Consider the following 17981-nt stretch of genomic DNA (forward strand, 5'->3'; position numbering starts at 1 on the left):
CACGAAGTCCGCGCCAACATACTTGGTGATGCTAGGGGGATGGATATGTGACAATGGGAGGGGTTTGCCACAGACCTCTTAGAGAGATACCAGTTGTTCAGCTGACAGTCTGCAGACCAGATTACACACAGATATAGCAGAAGTAAAAGTATTGAATGTGATTTAAAGTGAGAAAACCTAATCTGCACTTCCTTATATGTTTTATCAGTAGAAATATGCAGCCAAAAAGGAGAAGCTATAGGAAAACCCCTAATCCTATAATATGTAGTCACAAAGAAAATAGTCTCCTAGGCGAATAAATGAAGTAACAAGAGAATGCATCATGTGCCGTACCAGCAATGTTTGTGAAATAGTTTGGCAGATTGTATGTAGAGGGTTATTAATGTGGCAGATACACTATATATACAATCAGCCAAACTATTTGACAAATGTTGCTGGTACAGCACATTGAGGCATTCCCTTGTTACTTCACTTATGCACCTAGGAGACTATTCTCTTTGTGATGAAATGTGATTTAACTTACATGCTTTGCTGACAAGGTTTGTCTGCAGTGAAGTATAATTACAGAGCAACTGAGGAGAATTTTTTCCTTATAAATGCAAAGTGGGAGTGTCGTCTGACCATCAAGTTAAGACTGTGGGAGGAGTCTGGACTATATAAACCTGTATTGGGCAATTATGTTTTGCGACTGATGCTAAAAAGTGGCCGGTGTCTAGACAGGGGGTTTATATCTAGCCAGTGGTAGGCTGCCTGGTATCGTCATGATTGAAATTGTATGCTGTGTTATTGTGATGCAACAATAAAAGCACTGTTTTCAGAAGTTGTTTGTGTGATCATCACCTAAGGGTGTCCGTATCACAATATATATATATATATGGAATAGATGGTTACACTTCAGGCAGATCAGCAAGGATATCACACCAGTCAATTGTTTTGGTTTAACTAGCTGCAGCTAGTTTAATTCATCATGCATAAAAATAAACAAACAGAAACAAAAGTCCTAGCCTATCCGGGTTCTATCTTATTCATGCCCTTCTCTCTTCACTCATACCCCAGGGACCCTTATGCTGGCTATTCCTGCAGCCAAACACTCTTGCCCAGTGCTTCTGTCTATCTCTCTCTCTATATATACATATATATATATATATATATATATATATATATATGAACTATATATGTACTCTGGTCTTCTTAACAAGTTGCTGTTTTATTTTGTAACAATAACACTGTAACATAATCATCAAATGTTCCACAGCCTCCTGAAACTAGCTAAACACACCAGCCCTTGCTATCATCCGACTGCTATTTAGCGTCGGGAGTCCCGCCCACCAGAACCCACAATTCTTTTATTCTCAACAAACACACCTCAGCAATCACACCCATGTTGTGCACCTGAGAGTAAAATACTACCTTAAGGTAACAGCAGGATCCTCAATCCTGTCTGTACCTTTCCCTGGGGAACAGGTCCTATTCTGTTTTCCAGACCAAGGTAAATTACTCCCTTTTCCACATATCTTTCCCCTTAGCTCTGCCATACTTAGCATAGAGAATTCTTTTCCAGGCAAAAATTTTATTTTTGCCAACTCCTCCTTTTCTGGCCTCTCCAAAGTAGGCAAATCCACCACCCTTAATGTATGCTATTAATGAACATCTTTCCAGAAATTCTCTATTTACAAATCTTACATTCACACATTCTCATGTACACTGCTCATGGGGCGGCCAACTCACACACAAAGAAAACATGTATTAAATCTTGCCAGATACAGTTTCCCTTCTTAAAAATTAGTGTAGATAAGTTTTGTAAAAAGTTAAGAATTCACTCTAAAGTGTTGCGTAATAAGTAGGCGCTATATGAATAAAGGATAATAAAAACATAAGTGAGTAATTAATATTTATTAACATTTTGTTCATGTGGTGTTTATGCAGGGCTAACCCATCTTTTCCAATGTCCTTCATTTAAACAGCAGATGCATGCAAGCACTGGGATTAATGATCCCAATCATTTGCAATATTCAAAGAGGTTTGTTCTTGACTTGTTCCGTCTGCAATAACAGATGAACATAAACTGCATAAACTTTCCACTGTACAATAAACCTCTTATATTATGTTAAACTCATCACTCTAAGGGGCCGATTCAATTCGGCAGCGTTAATCTTAGAATAACACGGCCTGAGCACTATTACTGTTACTACGGTAAAAGTGTGCAGTATTAATATTAGTATGGTAATTTTAATGCTTATTTTCCAGGTTAAAATTACTGTATTAACGCTAATACAATTAGCGCCGCGTTATTCCTACACTAACGTGGCCGAATCGAATCAGCCCTAATAATGAAATAAATACATGGACACAGATATGAATTTAGTAAAAAGTTCACAATTTTAATTATAATTGAAAGGGTGGCAGAGAAAGCAAAATGTGAGTACACCTATACAGACTGATACTAAACCAAAACAAGTGTATGCCCCATTGGCCCAGGCATCCTCTAAAACCAAGGATATCATCCATTAATTGAAGGGCCAGTGCTTAACCTGTCGTCACAGAAACAATGCCCCCTCTGGATTCACAATGACGTGTCCACACTAACAGGTCAAGGGGGTCCTCCATACAAAGGACCACAAGCCAAATTACATCGAAGGTGGGAGTAACCTGCGGCCAATTAACCAAAGCGCCTTGAATTAGCCACCTACGGCAGTGCAGTGTTTTCCTGACAACTGTGCCTCGTCTGTAAGGAGGGAGAAACTAAATTAGTAACAAGTTTGTATCCATACATCGACATTACAAAGGGAGGGATATTGCGTGACAAAAGAGGCAGAATATCCAAGTGTGGAAACCTATATAGGAAATCCAAAGGACATCTCCTACAGATCCTATTGGCTGTTGAAAAATGGTCACACAAAACTTTAACCCTTTATAGGGAAGTGCATTGTATACACACACAAACATATTGCGTTTAAGTGCGTTCGGCTATGAGGCCTCTATTGTCAAACTCTTACTAAACTCTCATTACTGCTCGTCTGAACGAGCACAAACACTAATCAAATTGTGAGCCATTCAATTAAATATGAAACCACAAACCTATGTAAAAACCTATGTAAAACCCTATGTAAAACCGGTCTTTAAAAGAAAACAATACAGATGAACATCAATAAATACAGTCTCAAAACAGTTTCGTAAAAGCAATGACACCAACTACTTTATATCTCAGTAAATGTACATCCTGTTAAATTTATGGTTGTTTAACATCTTTATCTTGGAAATAAGTCAACTGATCTGTTTTAAGGTGACAACGCTTCCTGGTAGCTAGAGCTGTGCTACATGAACTGCTGGTGTGTCTTATGTGTCTGGCATTATGACAAGAAGAACAAAGGCAGGGATAAAACAGGTGGAGAGTGACAAGGCAGAGAAAGCCAGTTACTGTGAACTACGCTGAAACCTTTCTCACAGACTCAGATAATGCTTTAAGATTGAGGAGCAGTTGAAAACATTTCATGTTCCTGGATTCAACTTTGCAGCCGGATTTATCCCTGAAACGCAGAGCTCTGCATGTGTTTTTCATTGTTAGAGAAGTTAGAGAACAAACCAACAGAGAGTTGGCTCACAATACACAAAAGTGGATGAAATGGCAAAAAAGCAACACAAAGAAAAGAAAAAGTCTCATTTACACCTGAAAACCGAACATAAAAGCTTTTGTGAACGGCTTGCTGAATAATGAAGAGGGAGTCTTTTCAGGTATATTATTATTATTATTAATATTATTATTATTACTATTATCATCATTGTTATTGCTAATAGATATGGTTTGTCGGTAACTATCTTTTGTTACTAATTTGTTTTTATAAACATATATTTTCCTATTATATAAATATAAGCTAATATCTGCTGTAGTTTTATAATGTGTCTGTGTAACTGCAACCACGGTGATCTCCTTATTGAGACGTTAATGAGGTTTTATTGCTTCTAAACTGATAAGTAGTGAGAACTGCTACCTCAGGGCTAGTTCCCTAAAATCATAAGGATATAAAGTACATGGGACCCAATATGCCAGTGTTGGCTAACCTGTGACACTCCAGGTGTTGTGAAACTACAAGTCCCAGCATACCCTTCCAGCAATAAGCTGCTATATATTAGCAAAGCATGCTGGGACTTGTAGTTTCCCAACACCTTGAGTGTCAGAGTTTAGCCAACACTGCAATATTCTAATAACAGCTTCTATAAATGCTATAAACATTTGGCGGTCCATTTAGCTATATTACACGCACGCCGAACATTGTACGGCTTATTGACGCGCAAAGTTTCTTTTTCTGTTTGGTCAAAATGTTGGGGATTTTGATTGTTCAGAGCAATCATTTGTGGGTTGAAAATGTCCAATTTGAACAATCAGGTCTCTATGGGGTCAATGTATTAATATCCCGCGGTGCCAGTAAATATGCATTGCCGCAAAGCGCAGGGATGCATATTTAAGTACTGCTGAAATGCACTATGGCGGGGCTACTCTGGGAGCCCCGGTGAAGTTCCTCCTCTAGTACGAATAGTTTTTCCTATTTACCGGCAGACTAGCACTGCCAGTGAGTGGAGGAAGTGCTATGCGCATGCACATAGCACTTCCACGGCGAGTGATCCAGCAAAGCCAGAGAGCCTTCAACTGGATCCCATAGAAAATGACTGGCAACGCCATCCTGAGATGGGGCAACCTTTCTGCCAAATACAAAACTTTTCAAAGCTTGATGCATTGTAGAACTTTGCAGTCAACCTATTAATCTATGGGGACTGTGTTAAGAAACGGTACGTGGGTTATGGACAAAAACCCTTCATACATTTTGCGATTGCCATATTAGGGAGAAAACTGCTGTTTTCTCTGTTTGTATGGCTAATGGCAGTTTAATACATATGTGTGATCAGTGTTAAATATAATAATTGCATACAATATGTATGCAACTAGAACTCTTCTCATTGTTTGTGCATAAGGATGAAAAATTAGTGACATAAATTATATATACCGTAATTCTATACCATAGATTTGTACATAAGTGATTTATATTGTTTATTATGCCTTGAAAATTTAAGACTGTTCAATTTTACATCACTGCACAGTTAGTAGACAATAAACTTAATAGACAAAGGGGTAAAAGGGTAATGCCCCCCTGAAGTGTAAATATCTAAATGATTGAATAAATGAATACAGGTTTTATTAATTGTTATAATTGCATGCATATTATATTGCAGTCCTCAGACTGTATGTCACAGTAACCAGTAATTAGCCAGTTATACTGCTAGATGTCTAACTGCTATCCACCCTTCACTGCTCCATGTTAATGATTAAATAAGAGTCAAAGTTAGCGTCCCTTTACATGCTGTTGGTAACAATACTGATTCAATGATCTGTCACTTGTTCACTGCTGTTCACTGGAAACCATAGAACATTTACAGCTCTCAATAAAGCGGTATATGTTCACTGTTCATAATCCACCCTTTTAATGAGCAAATAAAACAGTTACATTAGGTAGACTATAGCACTCACAATCATATGCATCTATATGCTACACGATACAAGGAAGCGTTTAGATATCTGATAAAGTCAAGTTTATTACTCCTTGGAAAACCTTTTAACTGTCTGCACAAATGCACAGCAGCATATATGGTTTCACTGTTTCTCTTCTGGACGACTATCCTTAAGTACCCAAATCTCAAAGTGACCTCCTTGAGCAACACATTGGATGATCCTGTAGCTTGCCCAAGTACTGAGTAAAATGATCCCTGTGAGTGACCGTGTGGGGACCAAACTGGACAGTATCTGACCATTTGGCGCTCAGTATGAGTGAACGGATCACTTTCGGATGACATGGAGGCCTATTATTGTGGTTTACAGATGACAAATAGGCTGATAGTTGTCATCTTCTCACCTTATCTATGGGTATGTCCAGTGGTCAAAGTGGAAATTTAGACGTGGCAGTATGGACATTTTAAAGTTGCGGTATAAAAAAAGTAATGTCAATGTAAGTGAATGGAATTTGATAGTTTTACAGTAAAGGCAGTAGGAGAAGCGGCGGTATGGCATAACACTATATATAATCCCCCACTTTGACCACTGGATATGTCGATAGCTATCCAAACAATTGTGATTAGATAGTTATTTGGTACTGGTGCTTGTGTTGTTTATTTTGGCCTGCGTGACACCTGTTACATTATTATTTCTAGAGAAGATCATTGTTGACACTCGCACAAAAAATTCCCAGGCATATAAGAAGATTACACATACAAAGTCTTTAAATACATTTCATTAATTCAAATAAACATACTTCAAAAATAAGACAGTAAAATCAACATCAGGATGGCATCACACAAGAACAACACGGATGGAGCCAGTAATTGTTAACGTAATGTAAACTGACATTCCAAATGAATTCCAGATATTCCATATCAATCTACTATAGCCGAAAGCAGCAATCACCTGGTTGTTTCCACATGATCATGGTCATTTATCAAAGCAATAAATAATAGATATCTTAGATTTCTCCAGCCTTTACTAACTTAGTGCTTTACACCGCTGTCCCCATAGATCTCTATGAGGATAGCTATTTACCAAGCTGCGAAAAGCATAGCTTTTCCCAAAATCCTAATACCATCTGAAGAAGGTATTAAGCACATCTTACCTTATGCTATGGCCGCACATGGGTAGTACATACACAGTGGCGCACGCAGGGGGGGTTTCTGAGTCTCTAGGAACCCCCCCTGCGCTAACTAAGTGGCCACTGTCCTATACAGCAGCCGCGGCGCTGTCAAAGAAGCGTCCGCGGCGGTGCTGTATTGTATACAGCACCGCCGCAGACGCTTCTTAGACAGCGCCGCGGCTGCTGTATAGGACAGCGCTGGCGAAAAGGAGCTGCTCTTTCTCGGGATTTTTTTTTTTTTGGGTCGGCGGGGGGAAACACCCCCCCCCCCCCCCCCGACAATCCTCCGTGCGCCGCTGATACAAGTCGGCCGAACAAGGAAGTGATGTCTTTCCCCACTGTGAATAAAGAAATCACTGGGGGGAAAGTTTCATGCCGGGATAGCCGTTTTTGGAAGTGCTATCCCGGCATGAAAAGAATAATAAATAGCTCCAATAAATTGGAAGAAAAAGCGGCAATATTGATTAAAAGGTATCGGGAAAAACACAGATAATTGGTAAATAGGCCCCTTTGTAACTTATAATTCTGCTGCCTAAGAAAGGTGCTATGATATAAGTGTTAATTATTATTATCTATTTTTTCAGATGTTTCTTTGCATTCAGCACACAGAATATTTGTCCTGCAATTACAAGACCCACAGACTTAAGGGACACATACACTTGCATGTATTTGTATAGATCATTACTTGTTTAAAAAAAGATCGAATAAGACAATTGATTTTTAAGATGGCCAACTCCCAGGTGAAATGCTTGGAAGATGAACTAGAATTTGTGGACATCACCGAGGCAAGCCCTCAATTTTATTACTCTGAAAAGCAAAGAACTGCTTTGGAAACACTGATGTCTTCTGGGCAACCTGCTTTCCAGAACTACCTTAAACATGAAAGAGTTCGACAGTTTCTGTCTAGAGAAGAAGTTGCTTCAATAGAAAGTTCTACAGTCGATTTTCAAGTGGGAAAAACAGAACTGGAGGATGATTCAGAGCTAGATGAAGATTTCAGTATTAGCTATTGGCCTGGTAAAACAGATGTACCAACACCCATGCTGGATCTGGGATGGCCAGAAGGGGACACATGGAAAGGAATTACACGAGCAGAAGTTTACACACATCCTCCTTCTAATAATGCTCCTCACATAAAGGTTGTGGTTCGAAGATCAATACAGAATGCTATAAAGGTACAGTGGCTGTTGCGTATTTCCTTACCTATTTTTATGTCAGGGATGTGCCTAGCCATTCAGTAGCCCGAGGCAGTGCAGGAATAGTGTCCTTTTCATTCCTTATAAAAACCACTATAAACATTTGTATATGAGTTGTGTGTATTGACGAAATGATGGGGCGTGCTGGCATATCATACCAATGCAAGAATTATATGGTCACTTGTGGCACAGTGGGATATAATTGTGGATTTTTTTTCAGTTACTTTTGAGTGCTATATGCTACATTACTATGCTGTGAAATATATGTATTGTACGTATTGTGCGTCATTATTGGTATTAGAAAACAAACCTATACAACCAGCCTCAACCACTAATTTTCATACGCACACTCCAAAGTTGTGTTGCCCACAATTTATTGTCAGTCCCTGTCTCAATGAATTATTCAGCAAGGAAGTGTCAGTGCAACTATGTGAGTAAGATAAAGATGTCAGTTTATATAGATGAAGTTGTAAAGTTCACCTGTTGGAGATTAGAAAAAACTGACAGTTCCCTATTGTTTTATGATATTTAAACATTAACCTCAATGTGAAATACTAGAATTATAAAGTAAGTAAAGCTACTATTTGACATGTATATATATGAAAGTCTGCGTGTTCCTGAACTGAATAACATATATGAAATAACTGGTGTGTTTATGCTAAAAATGTCCACCAAGAGCTATTATATACCTCTGCAGCAAGGTGACATGTTAGGGTTAAGTTGCTTCTCTAACTAAGCAAGCAGACATTGACTGACAGCTAGGCAGTCTTGTGCAGAAATGGACAGTGTGGATTGGTTGATTCATCCCAATTGTACAGCGCTATGGAATTTGCTGGTGCTATATAAATAATTGTTGATGATGATGATGATACATACAGGTTTAATGATGTCACAGAAAATTCAATCTCAGATTTCTGATCTATATCAGATGCCATTAGGACACTGTCATAAAGACTTAGGTAGGAGTTACAATGTACTGTATTAGAAACCTTTATGGTTTATATCTGGAAATATTAGTTTTTGGGGTTTTGTGGTCTATTACACATTTTGGGCCTGATTCATTAAGGAAAGTTAAGCAAAAGTAAGCCAGTAAGGCAAGTCCATGTTGCATTGGAGGGGGAGGTAAATTTAAAATGTGATGGCAGATATATATTAGTGGTAGGGCATGTCCGAGATCAACTTTAAATTTCAGTCAAATAAGCTATCAAGTATTGTGTGTTACATAAAAACACAGACTGTATTTTCCTTATTTACAAAATAATAAACTCATTTGCACCCTTTGTATTGCAAAACATTTTTGACCAGAAAACTTGAGTAAAAAAACTTACTCAAGTTTTTGCTTAACTTTCCTTAATGAATCAGGCCTTTTGTGCATACTTACCAACTCTCCCGGAATGTCCAGGAGACTCCCAAATTCTGTGTGGGAGTACCGGACACCCGAGAGTAGTGTGTGGGCAGAATTAGAGCTGCAATGATTCCAAATCTGTAACAAATCACCAAATAAATTCACTGCAGAAAACTCCATGAATTTATGTTGAAACTCCCACTTAACCTACATGCACCACTCCACAATAGTACCAATTGAATTATATATTTTGTAATATTTTTTCTCATATATCATGTCTCTCTCCTAAAGATAAAAACACACTGGTAGTCCTGACGCCCAAATTAACTTTCCATTCATAGCATTGAATGTGGACAATGTGGAATATGAGGGACCCTCAAATGATGTAATGAAAGCTTAAATAGATGGTTAGGACCTCTGACTTCAGTGATACCAGACACTCAGGCATATTTTCTCAGAGTGGTGATTTTTTTATATATATATATATAATTGTTATGTTGTATTTGGATGATAATGGAGACATAGTGATATGGGCCTGATTCATTAAGGAAAGTTAAGCAAAAGTAAGCAAGAAAGGCAAAACCATGTTGCTTTGGAGGGGCAGTTAAATTTAAAATGTAATGGCAGATTTATAGTTGGGGTAGGGCATGTACTAGATCAACTTTAAATTTCAGTGTACAGATAAGCTATCATGTATTTGTGTGCTACATAAAAAAATAGCCAGTATTTTCCGTATGTGAAAAATAATAAATTCATTTGCACCCATTGCATTGTAACATGGTTTTGTCCAGAAAACTTGAGTAAGAAAACCTACTAATTTTTTGCTTAACTTTTCTTAATGAATCAGGCCCATATAAACCAGCATAAAAAGAGAGCCTATGCCAGTGATGGGCAATGAGGCATGCAGCCGGACAAGTCGTTTTCAGCTTTACTTAGACATGTGAGACATTGTTCATCATCCAGCACATTAAAAACAACATGTGCAACAGGTTGACAAATAGAAACCTATCTGCAGAATTGCATTGTGACTGTTCCAGCCTTACACCTGACTTTCAAAGGCTGGTGGAAAATCTAGTCACCCAGAAGTTACATTTAATCGTCAGATTTGTTTGTTATAGCTTATAACACTTGTATATCTTAAATTAAAATGTCTGTTAATATGTTGTTGAAGAACAGTGTCAATTTCCTTGATTAAATGTTTTAACTGTTTACAGAGATTAGGGGTAATGTGCAATATTAAAAGCTAGCATATAGCATAGAGCTGAAATGTAAAGTGTTAAAGATAAAAAAAAACTGGGTCGCAACCTAACCTGATAATTCATGTTGGGCAGGTATTACTTGTTACCATGGCAATCCCAGCCCTTAGCAGCAGTCCCCATTGTATCTTCCCAGTGAGGGAAAGTTAGGTAAATGGCTTAAATTGCAGCAAAGGAAGCTGTACTTCTAAAATCTGCTTTCTCTGTGTAGATTCAGTATCTACAGCTATGTGTGGAACATACTTGCCCACTCTCCAGGAATGTTCTGGAGACTCCCGAAATCCAGACTGCAGTCCCGAGAGTCTGGAAAGAGTAATTAGTTATGACAACAACACTGTGCTAGAGAGCAGTGGCCATTTTCTTGTAGCACATCTCCTTTTGGTAATTAAAGTCTATTTACCAGGAGGAGGTGTGCTACAAGAAAATGGTCACCACTCTCAAGCACACAGATATAGTCATTACTAATTATTCTTTTCAGTGTGAGAGAGAGACAAATGGTGGATTGAGGATCAGATATATGTGGAGACAAGAAAGGAAGTGAGAGAGACACTGAGGAGAGAGGCGGTAAGACACACACATTACTTGCACAATCTCCATGAAATAATTTTGCAAAAGTAGGCAAGTTTGGTGTGAAACCTTCATTTAACTTTAAAAATACATTAATTTCCAGCTATCACTTTCTTCCTGATGCAGAGAGGGATCTTATTGAGACATTACTAACTTTTCAAACTCTCTCATATACTGTGTAATGTGTCTGGAATAATAACACTTTGTTAATTGACCTATCAGTATATGTTGTCAGCATGTAGATTGTATACTCGTTATCAGCCACTATGTTCAATATTGTAGGATTGAAAACAGAAGCAGAACATCTTTCAGAACTCTTTAAGAGCTGTTATTTTATAAATACAGTGTTGCAGCTCTGTGGTGAGCTAACTTGGCCGCAGTAGAGTAAACTGGCATGTTAATAATATTACCGCAAGAAAAAGCACAAGGGAGTTGGTAAATAGCCTTACAGGGGAAACAGATATTACCTTTTATTCTCTCTGATGCTTCTGCCAAGATTCCCCTCTCACACTGCCCTTTTTATCTGTTCTGTAGTACAAATCTCAATTAATTACTGGTTCCCTGCTATGATCGTTTTCCACTACAGACTAGACCAAAGTGCCCAGCACAACCTTCAGTGCCCACCTGTGGATCCTGAGATCTATCAATGGATAATTTTGTTCAGAAGTTACAATTGCCCAAAATAAATTGTTTATTAATTCCCCAAACACTTCAGTCTGTTAATCCCTTCAGTGCAAAGGACAAGTAGGACTCAAACAGATAATTAAACAAAGTTGAAATTATATTGACCTGTCCCCCAGAGCTATTTCTCATTGGAGGGCTATGATGCAGGGGGTGGGGCTTTATAACATTGTGATTACATCATTAAGCCCCACCTACTCAGACAGTGCCTGCAGAATAATAATGAAAAGCCAGGGATTGGGCTCTATCTCCCTCATCCTGGTACCTAGAAACTCAGAAGTACCCTTGTTTGAAAAAGGAGACTTTCCTCTTGTGATTAAGAAAGGGGAGTCCCTTCTTTCCAATGATATAGCAGGATTAATAGCTATTGTTTGGTGATCACATATGATCAGCAGACAATAACACCCTGCACTGAAGAAAACAGTATGAAGCCCAGGATGAGGGAGGAGTATTGTAATGCACAGATCACCCACAACCTGGCACCTAGAGACTCTGGGGCACCCATGTTTGAAAGAGGGGAGTCCTCTCTTTCAAATAAGATGGTCCCTTAGTAATTATTGTTTGGTGATCCCAAGACAATTATAATAATAGTGGCAAAGCAATAAAATACTATTGTGAAACTGTTCCAGCGTACCCTGGTTTTAGTTTCACAAGTCATAGTATTTGCATAGACTAGTTCCACAAGCTCCAGCAAGTCCAGTAAATGGCTGCCAAGGCTTACTGGTACTTTCAGTTCTACAATAGTGTCTAATCTTTATTTAACTTTTTAAAAAAACATATTTATTTCATTTAATGAGACAATTTCCCATTCATTTCAATCGGCAATGTATTTCTATGAGTATTGTCCATTGAATGAATGGTGGAGATTTCCATGTAGATTTTGCAAATTGCTCATTGTAACTCTCCTACACTTTACAATGCAGAAGCCAATGATTCATGTAATTGTGAGATGTATGGCAATTTTTTGGGGGCGCTGTAAAAAAGCAGAAATTTGCCTTTAGTATACTAGGCAAATTGCAAATCACCATGTAAATTACTAAAAATTAGGAATTTGGTTAAAATCGATCTTTGATAGATCTCCCACTAAGGATTTAAGATCAAACTCTGTAAATATAGTTTTATTATTACTATTGTTTATTTATACACTGACAATCAAATATTAAGCAGTGCTGCACAGAGAATATGTAATCATTCATATCAGTGCCTGCCCCATTGGAGCCTACAGTCTAATTTCCCACACACACAAACACTCAGACCTGTTTGTCAGAAGACATTTAACCTACCAGTATGATTTTGGACTGTAGGATGAATCTGGAGCACCTGTAGGAAACCCACATGAACATGGAGAGAACTCCAAACATAGGATTCTGGTTGAAATTGAACCCATGATCCCTTCGCTGTGAGGCAGCAAAGCTAAAATAAAATAATTAAATAATCATATCTGACCTTCATAACTTAATATGCCAAATATATTTAATATAGCTAAGCAGACAGCAAGGGAGTGGGATGTTATATTTTAAGATAACATATGTATCCTCTAACCATGAGCACAAAATTGTGACTTAACATTATTGGTATTACATATGAAGTATTTACATTGCTACTATGGTATGGGCTATCATTGTGTGACAATATATCCTGCTTTACGTTTTTCACTTCATTGTGAAATAGCTCTTCCAGTCCAGATTCCACCTTATTTTAATCGGCCACATTTAATTAGAAGCGGCCCTAGGTTATTGTTTTACTGCACTTTCTTAGCACATAGTCCCCATAGTATATAAAAAAGTAATCTTGTTTATTTTGGAAGCTCAATGAGGTTTCTTTAGCTCACTAAAGTACCAGCAATTAAGCAAAACATGATAACACTGTTTCAGTTAAGTATGGTTTGGATGAATTTCCAAGTGAAAATGTAGAAAGTTATGTCAGGAAGAATGATATTAAATCTGGATCTATTTGGAGAATCCTGGTCACTTAGGGTTCTCGGATGACACAGGCAAGTCAAATAGGGGAGATGCAATGGCCTCTTTATTACAGAGTCTAGTACCATGTATTACAGTAATATTGAAAATGACAGCAATAGTTAAATAGCCTTGTGAATCACCATTCTTTCAAATAGGACCTTACACTGACAGGGCCTGATTCATTAAGGAAAGTAAGACAAAAGAAGGAGTACATGTTCTCCAGGACAAACTAATTTACAATGCAAGGTGTGCAAATTAGTTTATTATTTTGCATGTAAGGAAAATACTGGCTTTTTTTTCATCTAGCATATAAATACTTGATAGCTTTATTTGTACACTGAAATTTTAAGTTGATCTAGGACATGCCCTACTTTAACTATAAATCTGTCCTTACATTATAAATTTACCTCCCCCTCTAATGCAACATGGTTTTACCCAGGTGCAAAGTTACTCCTTTGCTCTCCTTGATGACTCAGGCCCACAGTGTCAGAAGCTGCAGATTCAACAAACTCTTAAGTGGATGTTCCAGCCACTCGGCCCATACACAGTACCCTCTATCAACGTGAAGGATCCCTTTCCAAGTCCCCTTGTTCCAGCAAGCTCACTTAGGTGTCAGGGATCATGGATCTCTTGATGGGGTCAGCACCAACAGTACAGAATATCTGAACATAGCAGAAACCGGAGCTCCTAATATAAAGCATCAGCAGTAGGAGATGAACCTCTAGAGTCTCTCAGACCCCTCTCTTATATGGAGCTAAATTCCCATGACCTCTGAACTCACCCTGGTTTGGGCTTAGATAACTGGGTTTTCTGGATTTGCCGCTGGTCCCTAAAAGGCCGATACCGTCCTGGCCCACATTCCCTTAGAACCCCTGCAGGGTTGGCTCAGGCTGATTGCCTGTCCCTTGCACAGAACAATGGGTATTCACTTAGCTAAATGAGGATGAGCGGTTAGTTTAAGTGGTCTTCCCAGAAGTCCATGCTTTTTCAGCTCAGTTGAGCTTCCAGCTAATGAGGGCTTCCTGTTTGAGAGGAGAAGGGGGGTCATGTGGTGATGAAACTTCCATACCTGTATTCTATTCCCCGGAGCCTGCCAGATTTACCCACAGTCCACCTGGCTTCATGTAAAAACAAGATATACAAATAATCAATATTACCACAACTGCCCACAACATATCATACATCAACATCATACTTTAAATAATAATTCTAACTCTTCCCATAGTAGCACAATTGTGCACAGAGTACATAGTCTTTGGAGCTCTGGACCAAATCTTATTACATAATATAGTGCATTTACAAAATTCTCAACTTGCTCTTCATGTGGAACCCTACTGGGTTAGCATGAAAGAATCAGAACATTGCGTAATTGTGCACAGGCATTGAAAGGGCCATTGAGTCTCGAGTGAGGGAGAGAGGATGCCTAGGAGATGTAGTCCATGATAGTGAGTGTGACATCTCGATCTCGTCACAAGTGACAATAGTAATGTTATGTTTGCATAAAAAGCACATGATATATGTCAATGTGATTATATTAAGATTAAATAGATTAAAGGGAGTTCAAAAGAGGTCAGGAAAGACTAAGGGCAATATGCTGTGTAACTGCAAATCTCCCACCTAACCACACCCAAGTAAAATGCAGAGTGTTTGCATGTTTGTTTGCAGAGGGGTCACAGTACGTCAGGAAAGCAGGTGACTCAATGGACAGTTATGGAAACACCTTCTGTTAAGTTATGGGTGAAGCACACAACACCATCCTTGTGGGGTGTCCTGTGCAAAGCCAAGGGAGGGAGAAGTGAGATCCCCAGAGCCTTGGATGCCAGTGGTTTGAGGCCATACCTAATAGTTATAGTCATGGTTTATAGCTGGAGCTGACATTTCAGTGCTGGTCTTTGAGGAAAGTTTATTAAGTAAAACTGTGGCCGCTACTTCAACACCTGTATTTATTACTGTTAAGGTTAAAATTTTGGCTGGGGAGAGGGGAGGGTTTATTACCCTCACAGTGCTCCAGACTATATTAAAAGCATTTGAGTCCTTTTTTTTTAATCCTCCTCGTGGTGCCTATCAAAAACCTTTTAGAGGATTTTCTTTGTATGTTCTTTTAGCTTCACGATGAAGCTCTTGTTTGGAAATACACTTACCAACTGTAACACCTCTCATAGACATGTGTTTCTATTTAATTAATGAAAGATTTAAATTGTACATTGGTGGGCTACAATGAATTTTTTATGTTGAAGATAACTGTTTGCTTCAGGGTTTATTTCGATGTATTTAAGTGAATACTTATACAATCAAGTATTGTCTGTTTTTATTTGTAATTAATTAAGAACAAGTTTTACAGTTTAGAATACAAAGAGTTTTGTGTTGTTTAGTGGTAGGTATTCCAAAATGAAATCCATGATGTAAGAAAATAAAATGCAAATTTGCCCAAGGGGTAAATACTTTTTGTAGGCGCTATAGTTTGCTTTAGTTTTCGTTTAAGTCTTATACTTTAGGTCCAGACTCATGCTTTGACTCTCTACGTACCACTTCTAAAGGTCAGCATGTGCAGAAATTTGCATCAGATTTGCTATTGCGTCTGACTATTATTGTTATGTTTATTAATGTCTTATGAAAGCTTTGAACGAAAAATTAATAATGATATAAAATAACAACACATGAATGGCACATATCCCAGTTTTCTCCATTATTCAAACAAATGCTGCACAGATGCCAATGTCTTGATTAGATATGATCCTTAATTATATACCTTTTGTGTGCTATTTTTGTTTCCCCCGATATCATCAAAAGCTAAACACTATTCAGGAAACATAATTTCTATCTTAGTCCCAATCCAAGATCAACTGTAAGGGGAACTTTGAGAGGGCAGAGCCAACAATGACTTTGAAGTTGTCATTAAGATCAACTTTTATTTAAGTCACCAGAGATGTGTTGACTGCAGAAAAACAATGCCAGAAAATATGGTTTGCAATAAAGTTGTTTGAGTTTTTTTTATAAGTATTTTGCTCTTATGTCTTTATACAATTATTTATACAATATTTAATAGAATACATAGAGATCCTGATTTTATCGGACACTACGTATGTTGGGCAGAGTTTTAGTTATGTAGTGAAATCTTGTAAGTACCGAATCCATTTTAGTCAGTGCTGCCAGGGCCATCTTAACAACATTGTGGGCCCCCAGGCAAAGCAGTGCACCGGGGCCCCTACATATATATATATATATATATATATATAGAGAGAGAGAGAGAGAGAGAGAGAGAGAGAGAGATGTATAGAGATACAGATATAGATATATAGAGGTAGAGATAGATAGATGTACTTGCTCAGTGACCCTTGAAGGTTTTTTTTGCAGGTTTTTTCTTTTGCAGGATTATTTATTCTAATTAAGAGCAGTGCCTATGGGGCCCCCTTGCCCGTGGGGCTCCCGGGTACTTGCCCATCGTGCCCAATGGAAAATATGGCCCTGAGTGCTGCCAGCCTTTGACAATTCTATAAAAATGTACTTATAGGATTTTTCATTATGTACCATGGCTTTATAATATATTACAAAAATAAAGTAAGAATATCTAGCGGGAAGAAGGGCTCATTTATTTGAATTTAGCCCAATCCACTGATGTGGTGCATATTATATTGCAAGTTAGTAATAAAAACATTTTTTCAGTATATAGTTTTTCTGTTGAATGGAAACGTAACGCCTGTGGCATTACCTGGTGCTGCACGTGGCCCCGATGGCAGGTATGGTCACTCGGGGGAACATAGAGGAGATAAGGCAGAGCCAATGGTGCATCACAGAAGATGCCCAATGCCAAAGAAAGAAAGGTCACATGGGGACCAGAGTCTATAAACACTGTCATCCTCATGGCGTGAGAGAGAGAGAAGTCATATTGTAGCTGGGACCCAGGAAGAAGAAGGGGATGAAGCAAGGTGCAATTTAGTGAACCCTAATTCAGTAGAATCACCAGGGGGATTCCCACCATCAGGGGTACCAAGAAGAGGCACCAGTGAAAGTGGGTTCGTGGAGGTGTGTATGAGATCTACACATTGAAAGGGGGGGGGGAGTCCCCAACATCCAAGAAGTCACATTGACTAGAGAAGACTGTCTGGATAAGAATCATGAATTGGCCTGACAGAGACCCTTGGAGGGGTGAGAATGTATGGCTGAAAGCCACAGGGAGTGCAAGGGAACCCTGGTTAGGGTCCCCTTGGAAAGTGCCCCCATACTGTGAGGGGGTTTCGCTGCAGAGACAGTGTGGCTAACAGCAGGAGCTGAATTAGGGCAGGAGGCCCCATTGTATGAGAGCC

The 17981-nt window shown here is 38.6% G+C and overlaps 1 protein-coding gene across 1 annotated transcript in view; it reads left to right on the forward strand.

The window, feature by feature from the left end:
* The first annotated feature begins 3384 nt into the window (after window positions 1–3384).
* FAM83E (family with sequence similarity 83 member E) overlaps window positions 3385–17981 on the forward strand; it is an 89379-nt gene continuing 74782 nt past the window's right edge. Inside the window, exons 1-2 of the mRNA XM_075191284.1 lie at window positions 3385–3732; window positions 7256–7846. Coding sequence (XP_075047385.1) covers window positions 7397–7846 — 450 coding nt within the window. The 5' untranslated portion in view covers window positions 3385–3732; window positions 7256–7396. The remainder of the gene's footprint in view (window positions 3733–7255; window positions 7847–17981) is intronic.

Source organism: Mixophyes fleayi, chromosome 11 (genome assembly GCF_038048845.1).
Source record: "Mixophyes fleayi isolate aMixFle1 chromosome 11, aMixFle1.hap1, whole genome shotgun sequence".
In the NCBI taxonomy this organism is placed as follows: Eukaryota; Metazoa; Chordata; class Amphibia; order Anura; family Limnodynastidae; genus Mixophyes; species Mixophyes fleayi.